Source organism: Rattus rattus, chromosome 2 (assembly GCF_011064425.1).
Source record: "Rattus rattus isolate New Zealand chromosome 2, Rrattus_CSIRO_v1, whole genome shotgun sequence".
NCBI classification, from domain to species: Eukaryota; Metazoa; Chordata; class Mammalia; order Rodentia; family Muridae; genus Rattus; species Rattus rattus.
The window spans coordinates 181,461,029-181,471,777 of NC_046155.1; the positions used below are offsets into that span (position 1 = coordinate 181,461,029).

At 37.4% G+C, this 10,749-nt stretch overlaps 1 protein-coding gene across 1 annotated transcript; it reads right to left on the reverse strand.

Annotated features, from left to right (window-relative positions):
* Window positions 1–6,304: 6,304 nt before the first annotated feature.
* Window positions 6,305–7,249, reverse strand: LOC116894596 (vomeronasal type-1 receptor 2-like). The gene has a single exon (XM_032896313.1). It carries the CDS (start codon window positions 7,202–7,204, stop codon window positions 6,305–6,307), a length of 900 nt encoding a protein of 299 aa, XP_032752204.1. The 5' UTR covers window positions 7,205–7,249.
* Window positions 7,250–10,749: the final 3,500 nt, after the last annotated feature.

The following is a 10,749-nucleotide window of genomic DNA, read 5'->3' on the forward strand; positions in this document are numbered from 1 at the left end:
CAGGTTTTGCTTCTCTTAAATTTCAAAATCCATGCCTCCATTATACAAAATTGCTTTGCAAGTTTTTTCTTTTGTTAATTATTTTATTTTTTTTACATTTCAAACGTTGTCTCCCTTCCCAGTCTCCCATCCAAACCCCCTCCCCACATTTCTGCTTCACCCATCTAGTATCCCTTTCTCTGGGTCAAAAAGCCTCCACAGGACAAAATGCCTCTCCTCCCATTAATGACAGATAAGGTGATCCTCTGCTTCATATGTAGCCAGAGCCAGGGACCCACCCACATATATTTTAGTTAGTGGTTTAGGCCTTGAGAGCTCTGAGGGTTCCAGGTAGTTGATACTGTTATCTTCCCTTGAGGTTGCAGTCCACACCAAATCATGTAGTCCTTCTCTAACTCTTCCATTTGGGTCCCTTGCTCAGTCCAATGGTTGGCTGTGAATTGTATGCATCTATCTTAGGTGCAGGCAGAGTCTCTCATAGGAGAGCCCTACTGGGCTACTGTCTGTAAACAGTTCTTGGCATCAGCAATAGTGTCTTTGGCATCTGCTGATGGGATGGATCCCAATGTGGGGTAGTATCTGTAGGGCCTTTCCTTCAGTCTCTGTCCCTTTTTTTGTTTCTGCATTTCCTTTAGACAGGAGCAATCTGGGTTAAAAATTTTAGGTGGGTTTGTGGCCCCTTCCCTCAACTGAGGGCCCTGTCTTCTCCTAGACTTGGTCTCTTCAGGTTCTATCTTCCCTCTCTTGGGTATTTTGGCTATATCATCCACATTTGGTCCTGGAAGTCCCTCACATCCCTGGCATCTGGGAATTTCTAGTGGTTGCCCCTTCTCTGTGTTCCCCACTCTCTCTGCTACTTACTTCTATTCATCCTCCTCACCCTCTGGATTTCTCACCAGTCTCTTCCCATACCTGACCCTGTCTCCACCCCCTCCTCATTTTTCTGCCCTGTCTTCTTTCACTCAAGATCCTCCCTCCCTCTGCCTCACATGATTATTTTGTTCCCCCTTCTACATAGGACTGAAACATCCACACTTTGGCCTTTCTTCTTGCTAAGTTTCATAAGGTCTGTGAGTTACAATATAGGTATTCTGAGGATTTGAGCTAATGTACACTTATCAGTAATTACATGTCAAGTATATCTTTTCGGTCTGCGTTACCTCACTCTGGATGATATTTTCTAGTTCCATCAATTTGCCCGAAAAATTTGTGAAGTTGTCCTTTTAAATCTGAGTAGAATTCCATTGTGTAAATGTACCACATTTTTTTCTATCCATTCTTCTGTTGAGGGACATGTGGGTTGTTTCCAGCTTCTGGCTATTAGAAAAAAGGCTGCAATGAACATAGTGAGTCATGTGTCTTTATTAAATATTGGACCTTATTTTGGGAATATGTCCAGTAATGGTGGATTAGATGGGTCTTCAAGTAGAACTATGTCCAATTCTCTGACCAACCACAAGACTGATTGTCAAAGTGGTAGAACCAGTTTGCTAACCAGCAGCAATAGGGAATCTAATATTGCCTGAGTTTTTCTGATTGGTGAAAGGTGTAATCTCAGGGTCATTTTGATTTGCATTTCCCTGGTGACTAAGGATATTGAATATTTCTTTAGGTGCTTCTTTGCCATTGAGATTCCTCAGTTTCAAATTCTCTATTTTTGTACCACATTATTTGTGATTTTTGGTTTTCTGGAGGTTAGCTTCTTGAGTTCTTTATATATTTTGGATAATAACCTACTTTTGGATGTGGAGAGTTTAGTGAAGAGTTTCCCCCAATCTGTACATTGCTGATTTGTCCAAGTAACTGTGTCTTTTGCATTATAGATTCTTTACAGTTTCATGAGTTACCAATTATCTTTTGTTGATCTTAGAGCCTGAGCTACTAGAGTTCTGTTTAGGAAATTTCCCCCTGTATCAATGAGTTTGAGGCTCTTCCCCACTTTCTCTTCTTTTAGATTCAGAGTATCTGGCCATTATAAATAAGGCTTCTCTGAACATAGGGGAGCATGTGTACTTTTTAAATGTTGGAGCCTCTTTGGCGTATATGCGCAGGAGTGGTATAACTGGGTCCTTAGGTAGTACTATGTCCAATTTTCTAAGGAACTGCCAGAATAATTTCCTGAGTGGTTGTACCAACTTGCAATTTCACCAAAAATGGAGGAGTGTTCCTCTTTCTCCACATCCTCGCCAGAATCTGATCTCACTTTAGTTTTGATCTTAGCCATTCTTTCTGGTGTGAGGTGGAATTCAGGTTTCTTTTGATTTGCCTGTCCCTGATGACAAGGATATTGCAATTAATGAGGTCCCATTTATGGATTCTTGATCTTAGAGCATAAGTCACTGGTGTTCTGTTCAGTGAATTTTTTTCTTTGCCCAAGAATTTGGACTCTTCCCCACTATTTCTTTTAATAGTTTCAGTGTATCTGGTATTATGTGCAGGTCCTTGATCTACTTGGACTTGAGTTTTGTATAAAGAAATAAGAATGTATCCATTTGCATTCTTCTACATGCTGACTGCCAGTTGAACCTGCCTCATTTGTTGAAAGTGCTGTCTTTTTTGTTTGGTAGTTTTAGCTTCTTTGTCAAAGATCAAGTGACCACAGGTCTATGGGTTCCTTTCTTGGTCTTTAGTTCTATTCCATTGATCTTCCTGCCTTCTCTGTAATAATACCATGCAGTTTTAATCATGATTGCTCTGTAATACAGCTTGAGATCAGGGATGGTGATTTCCCCAGAAGTTCTTTTCTTGTTGAGTAAATTTTTTCTATCCTGGGTTTTTTTGTTCCAAATCAATTTCCAAATTGCTCTTTCTAACTCTATGAATTACTCATATTTTTTAAAGGTTTCTATAATATTCTTGAGATGGGAATGTAGGTCAGCCTCATGCTATTCACGTATGTTGGGATGCTCATGGCTCCCTGTGGTGGGAGAGCTGGATTTTGATGGTGTTAAAATATATCGGCTTCTGCTGCTTAGGATCTTGTGCTTGCCTCTCACTATCTGGTTATCTCTGGTGTTAGCTGTCCTGGGTGACTCTGTGTGGAGCCTGCCTCCAGTGTTTTTCAGTTGCTGCAGATCTCCAGGGTGATCTGTGTTCCTGGGTGCAGCCAATCTCCTGGGAGATTTATAGACTATTACCCTGGTTTCAGCACATTTCCTGGGAGCCCTGCAGACTGATACCCTGGGTGCAATAGATCTCCATTGAGCTCTCTACACTGTGTGTTGTTGAAGGTCAATAGAAGCCAGGCTTATCTGCTTCCACAGAGGTGTAGACTGAAAGAGAGATGGCTTTCATGCATAGGGAAGGGGTCCCAGCTCTGCTGGGCACGTTGGTGTTCTCACAAGCTGCAATCAGTAGGGTGGATATCCTAATTTTTTTCTGTCTGCAGCAGATTTCCTGAGAGCCTTCCTGAATGTTTGGTGTCGAAAGAGGTGGGCGGAGGCAGGCTGACCTGCCCCCAAGCAGGTACAGATCAGAAGAAACCTACAATTCTTATTTTACATTCTTCCATAGAACAGACCAAAAGTTCTAAGCATTTAAAGATATGAATTTGTAAAATTCCTATACTTTATTTCATAAAACTACATGAGTAAATCCATCATAGGTGAACATGGTGCCAATTTCTATATTAGTTACTATTATAATACTATGAGAAAGACGCAAAGCAACTTCTGGAATAAAACAATTGTTGTATCCTATACTTCTCGGTAGCTATTTATCACTGAGGGATGTTAAGGCAAAAAAATCAAGGCAGGAAGTCAAGGCAGGAAGTCAAGACAAGATCTAAACCAGAAGCCATTGGAGCAAAGGTGTGTAATACTTGCTGCCAATGCCTTCTTCAGTCTGCTTTCTTCCATAGCTCTGGACAACTTTTGCAGAGATTGCACCACACACATTGTGTTGAGACCACTCTACATCAATCCTTAATGACGAAAATGCTCTCTATATTTCTCTACATATCAATATGATAAAGTTATTTCTAATGCCTGTTTTCTCTCCCCAGATGAACACATATTTTTTAATTTGAAAAAAGATGAAAGCAAATCCAAATAAACCCATTCAGCATAATAGATACATGGAGATTCAAAACTAACATGAAAAATAAGATAAAACATGCTGTGTTCTTATTTCAGGTTCTCTACTATCAGAGTGGATATTCCAACTCAATTCATGTTTTAGAAATTTTATATACCTTAGCAAATGAATAGCATTCCATTTTAAAGTGTATCACATTTTAGTCATTCGTTTATCATTTGATGAAATTCTACATTTCTTACATTTCAGAGACATTGTGACTAGAATAACAGTGGGGTGAATGAGTTTTTAACTTTATAGTAGGATACTGTTATATAGTCAAGTGTAAAATAGCTGGATATATGGTAGTTATAATTATTGCTTTTTGAAGACTCTCCGCAATGTTTTCAGTAGTACCTGCAAGAGTTTGTACCTTAATAGACAGTGACGTATGGTCCCACTTTTGCAGCATCCTCGTCAGAATTTGTAATAATTTGTTTCATGGAACAAAGCTATTGTCACTGGGAAAGTCAAGTATCAAGGTACTTTTAATTTTCATTTTCATGATGGCTAAGGATATGGCACAATTTTTGTGTTTCTTAGAATTTGCAGTTTATTTTTGGAGAAGTCGGTTTAATTGTATACCCATTGGTATTAGAGTTTTGCTGCCCCCATCACTGCTCACCTCATTGCAGCCACTCTTGTGTATGTGGCATGCAACCCCATATTTTCATCCTTCTGATGTATCTGCTGTATCTATTCCAAAAATATTATGTCTTTTCCTTTCATCTTCAATCATTTGTGAGTCCTCCATCATTGAGTATCCATATGTCATTTTCCCTGTTCTATATCAATATGTGATAAAGTATTTTTGTGTGATTCTTTTTTATTTGTGTCAAACACTAAAGGAAAAAGAACTCGTTTATCAGACAATTGATATGCTCTGTATATACTATAAAGACCATTACATCTGCATTTTTCTCATGGGCTCTTTTAAGCTAAAAGGCCCAGTACCTGATTTCTTTCATTTTTTTGAATTTCTATTATCTCCCCTAGGAACAATTTCTTTGACTGAGAAAGACTGAATGTGAATCCCCACCCAATGTCTTGAACACTGAGTTAACACTGTTTTAGGATATAATGGAAACATCACAATGTAGAAACTAACCAGAAGTGGACCACAGATATGAGACCTTGCAGGCTCTTAGCCCTTAAATCTTGTCAGATCTCAGTAATGCATGAGTGTGAGTGCAGTCTTATATCTTTGCAATGATTTATCTCTCAGTATCTCAAATATTTAGTGTTTTTGGTCACTCTCTCTAACTGTACTGCTACCTTCAAGCTATTGCTTGTGTTGTTGATGTCACTGTCGGAATTGTGAGCTAATGTTGGAAAACACAGGGATTTTTCTCTTCTTTATGGAATCTAGCTCTCTCTGTTCTACCCATAATAAAGACCAGAAGATACATTGTTTTCTACTTATTAGAGTGTTACATTATTTGTGTGTATGTGGAAGAATATAGGTGAAAATGGCTCATGGTTAACCTAAAAAGAGTAGTGCTGACATGATCAATACATAGATAGAAGAGGCCCATAACATTTAAATGTGACACTATAAATCAACAATAACAAGCCTTGGGTCAATATTCTTACCCTTGCTCAATCTGTATAAGATTTATTGAGTCTTTATAAGAAGTATTTTTTCTACTTTGATTCATGGTAGAGTGTAGTTATTAAAAAGCTCATGGCAGACAGGGACTCATATCTCAGAAGCAGCTGTAGGCAATGAGATATGGAGCATAATCATAAGAGGCATTTGGATCATTCATGTCCTGGAGCATAAGTGAGCTGTACAAGACTTTCCATAGTAAAAATTTACCAGCACTTAATTGATGGTTCTGGATACATAGTCTTGGGCCTAGGAAGTAATGCTGTGTTAGAACATATAGGGAAAGTACAGAGCATTCAGTATGTTATGTATCAGCCCACCTGATAACAAAACTGGGGATGATTTCCTAAAACATATTGAGCATGTCCTCATCAAGAAAGCCTGAACAAAAAGGTGAAAAATGTGTCAATTAAAGTATCAAAATCCCCAGATCACCTCAATTTTGCTAATCTCAGATGAATGTTCCACCAGCATAAGTAATCTAAATAACCATTAAGATTAACTTATAAAGGCATTTGGCTTTATAATGTCTTCTCCAAAGCATGTCTGTGTTTTGTTTTCTTTTTGAAAATTGCACCCTGCAAAAGTATTCAAAATATTGAAGAGTTTTGTATATTTTTCCTAGAGAAAGAAGAGTTTGGAGAGAGAGGATGAGTGACTCATAAGTACAAAAAGGCTTGAAGTGGGAAGACACAAAGTTAAAATGTTTGAGAAAATCATCAGCCACCCATCTGAACTGTGAAAAAGAGCACTGTAAGCATGTGAGATGGCAGAGATTGTATAAAAAAACAGAAAGATGGAAACTAGTACCAGAATGTTCTGAGTGGCTCTGGATTCAGGGGAACTGCTATGGGAAGCATGAGTACTTTGGAGGTATTGAACTCGTCGTTTGTGCCTGTACAGAAGGACAATCATTGAGCTACTGGACCAAGTGATGAGACCAGAAAACAGAATTTCAGGAAACACAAAGAAAGTTGTATATAATGAACCCGTGATTTTGTCATATCCTACAATAGTATAGAGCTTGAAATTTGTATCCTTTGTTATATTTTTCCTACTTAATGTTATGGACATGTACAAAGGGAAAATAAAATTTATAATGATGTACAAGACCCAGCAGAGAGAAATGCAGAAACTAATGTCCATTGTAGACTTGACTCTAAGATTTTTCAAACAGGAGTTTCTTGGCATGATGGTGATAGCCTGGAAGACACTCAAGAGGCAGATGGTGACAATGGACATGCTCCTGAAAACTCTTAGAACATACATAAAAAATTGATAGCTCCAATCATTAAAGAAAAGTTTCAAGCCAAAAGGTGTTATTGTGTTAGCCAATCCTTTAGAGAGAATGATCAAGATGTTAACTATGATCAGATGCATGAGAATCAAATCCATGGGCTTTATTTTGTGTTTCTTATAGTAAATAATCAAGTAGTAGAAAATGAGAGAGATGTTTCCTAGAAGTCCAACTACACTCTGTAACAGAAATGTTATTCCTACTCCCAAATTCCTGGCATCCATACTGTTACTGAGAAAAACTGACTTCAAAATATGCTGCCAAACATTTCTCAGAGAAAAATGATGATTATTTTGTATCTTAAATGATACTATGCATCAGTTTTCCCAAATAAACAAGAATCATATTAGCTGAAGACTAAAAACCCACAGTTGTCCACAGAACAAAATACTGCTTATATTAACTCCCACAGTTATTTAAATACTAATAAAGTTCAACCTGAATTAGTTAAGTCTTCAAGGGCACATATTGATGGAGTAATTTCCCATTATATATTTTGTAATGTCAGGATTAAGGATAGGGCAAAGTAATCCTGGTAGGGAAAATGACAAGTTATCTCAAAATGAAAGAATGCTCAATTCTACAAACCCACCCATCTTGCAGAATTCTTCTCTTATCTGGGCATCTTTCTTCAAGGAAGAAATCTATTGGGAATGATTCTTTTATATCAACATTAAAACTGACAGTATTCGAACAGGAAAGAACTTGTTTTCTCTTCTTGAATAATTATGTTTATTAAGTAGTACTCATCATGAAATGAGCATGAAGAATTACATAATGTTATATTAATAGTTAATTTTTAAAATACTGCTTTTCCCATGCAGATGTAGAAGTACTGATACAGAATTAGGATGAGAAGAGTGGGTGGAGGACATATGTTCTGTACAAAGAATTGTACTTAACACAATGGAGAGAAAATAAGTGAATTATTCTAGCAGAAATTAGTTAGATGAAGGTAATACTCAAAATAACATGCATTATGCAAAAAGTACACTGTTCCTATCTGATCTATTATCTGGCACTATACAGCATCTGAATAGCCATAAAAAGTTGAAGTAAAAATAATATGAAAGAATAACTTTTGGTTCACATGTTGAAACAAGAATACTTGCTATGGAGTTCACATTGCTTCACACATTTCCCAAATTAAAGGCTGTTAGAAGATGTAAGCGGTATATACTTTCATCTTGAAAAACTAGCATTTAAGGAGCAGACTTCATAGGCAATGTTTAGAATTTGCATGCAATGAATGACTTGAAAGCAAATAAATTCAAAGCTGTTCTTAAGAAAAAGCAATTGCAGGAACCAGGTGCTTTCTGCCTATGCCCTAAACTGAACTGCACCAGTCCTAAAGCTCCCTGTACCCAAATCCTGTCAGGGAGAGAGCTGGACACTCAGAAGTGCTGACAATTCTAAGAACGCAGAGGAGACAACTACTTTCTGCCCACATTCCTGACCCAAGAGGAAATCACCTAGTACCATCTGTGCCCTTTTGGCACAGAGAACTAGGAGCAGTCAGGGGCAGGACACTTTGGGTTTTTGTCTGCACCAGAAACCTGAGAGCAGAGGTAAGACCAACTCTTCTTCAACAAGCAACCCCCCTGGATGCTTCAGGTCACACAAACAAAGAAACAGGTCTCTGTTTCCATATCAGGCTGAAAGAAAACAGGTATACAGGAGTGCTGGCACACAGGCATAAAAAAGGATTAAGCCACAGTCAGAAACAGCAAGGCAAGCTATCATAAGAAACAAACTGATAGAAAGAAGAAAGCACAACAAGCTAAGCAACAGAACCCAAGACTACTTGGCAAAATCAGAGCCCAGTTCTCCCTCCAAAGCAAATATTGGATATCCAAACACACTGGAAAAGAAAGATTTGTATTTAAAATAACATTTTATAATGATGATGGAGGACATTAAGGAGGACATAAATAACTCCTTTAATGAAATACAAAGACAACACAAGTCAACAAGTAGAAGTCCCTGAAGAGAAAACACAAAAATCCCTTAAAGAGTTACTGGAAAACACAACCAAACAGGTGAAGGAATTGAACAAAACCATCCAGGACTTAAAAATGGAAATAGAAACAATAAAGAAAGCACAAAGGGAGACAACCCGGAAGATAAAAATCCTAGGGAAGAGATCAGAAGTCTCTGATGCACGCATCACCAACAGAGTACAAGAGTTAGAAGAGAGAATCTCAGGGGCAGAAAGTACCATACAAAACATTGACATAACCATCAATGATAATGTAAAACACAAAAAGCTCCTAGTCCAAATCATCCATGAAATCCAGGACACAATGGGATCACATCTAAGGAAAATAAGTATTGAAGAGAGTGAAGTCTCCCAACTTAAAGGGCCAGTAATTATCTTCAACAAAATTATAGAAGAAAATACCCTTAGAGATAGAAAAGAAAGAGATGCTCATAAACAAACAAGAAGCATACAAAACTCCAAATAGATTAGACCAAAAGAGAAATTTCTCCCCTATCATAATAATCAAAAAAGCAAATGCACAAAACAAAGAAAGAAAAATAAAAGCAGTGAGGGAAAAGCATCAAGTAACATATAAAGGCAGATCTAACAGAATTTCACCAGACTTTTCAACTGAGACCATGAAAGCTGGGAGTTAAAAAAGGGGGAGGCAGGAAGAAGTGGGTGGTTGGGGAGGGTGAACAATCTCGTAGAAGAAGGGGACAGGGGAATGGGATATGGGGTTTATGTTTTGGAAACCATGAAAGGGGATAACATTTGAAATGTAAAAAAATATAGGAAAAAAGTAAGAAATTTTAATGTATTCAGAAAATCTCTGATGAGTAAGAGGCCATGTCTCAAAAAGAACAAGGTTAAAAAATGTCTGAGTAGTTACAACTATAATTTTCTCTGACCCTACACTCTCACATTAGTCCATATTTACCTGAACACAAGAGATCTGCTGCACATAGAAAAGAATACTCACAAACAGAAGGACTTTAAATTTTAATTAACTTTGTTTTGAAGGTGTATTTACTAAGGTCCAGGTCAAGTCAATCTTTTAATAATAAATGAAGACTTATAAATGATATCTAAATAAAGTGTATATGCAGATATAATTTGTAAAGTATGAAATCTTATAAACTACATATATAAAGGGAATGCTGTAAATATGGGCTATGAGTATAACCTGTTTAAACTCTTGCCTGCCGTATATAAACCTGTACATTCTTAACTTCAGCCATGAAAAGTGGAAAACCCATCATGAGATGCCTGTGAACTCAGAATATCACTAAGCAAGGGGAAATGACAGAAACTCACGCTAGACCAGAATTTTGCAAGATTTACAATAACATTGTCACCTTGATTTAATGCAATATTCTCAAGTACAAGATGGAAAACAGACTCAGTAGTTACCTTATTGGTTGTTTGGATAAAGCTCCTGCCCAGTCATAGATATAGCGCTGCCTAGAAATACTTCTTTCCTGGCAGGTCCCAATCTTGGCTTCTTTTTAGCATTAGATGATTTTCCTAATTCCATTCCTAAGATTTATTTGTAAGCACAAAGTTATTTTCCAAAATTTTGGATTGCCACCCTGCAAAATTACTCTGTGTATATAACAAACGGAATCTGAATGAGGGAACTAACACATAATCCTGAAACACCTTCAAAATCAGGTATTATGGTGGCAGGGATTTATCTCTCAGTGGACGAGCGCTTGCCTAGCAAGTTCAAGTCCTTGAGTTCAGTTCTCAGTTCAAAAAAAAAAAAAAAAAAAAAAAAAAAAAAAA

What these genes read in the sequence shown, in the direction of transcription:
- LOC116894596 (XM_032896313.1), bottom strand. Translation starts at nt 7,204, where the DNA reads ATGGATGCCAGGAATTTGGGAGTAGGAATAACATTTCTGTTACAGAGT.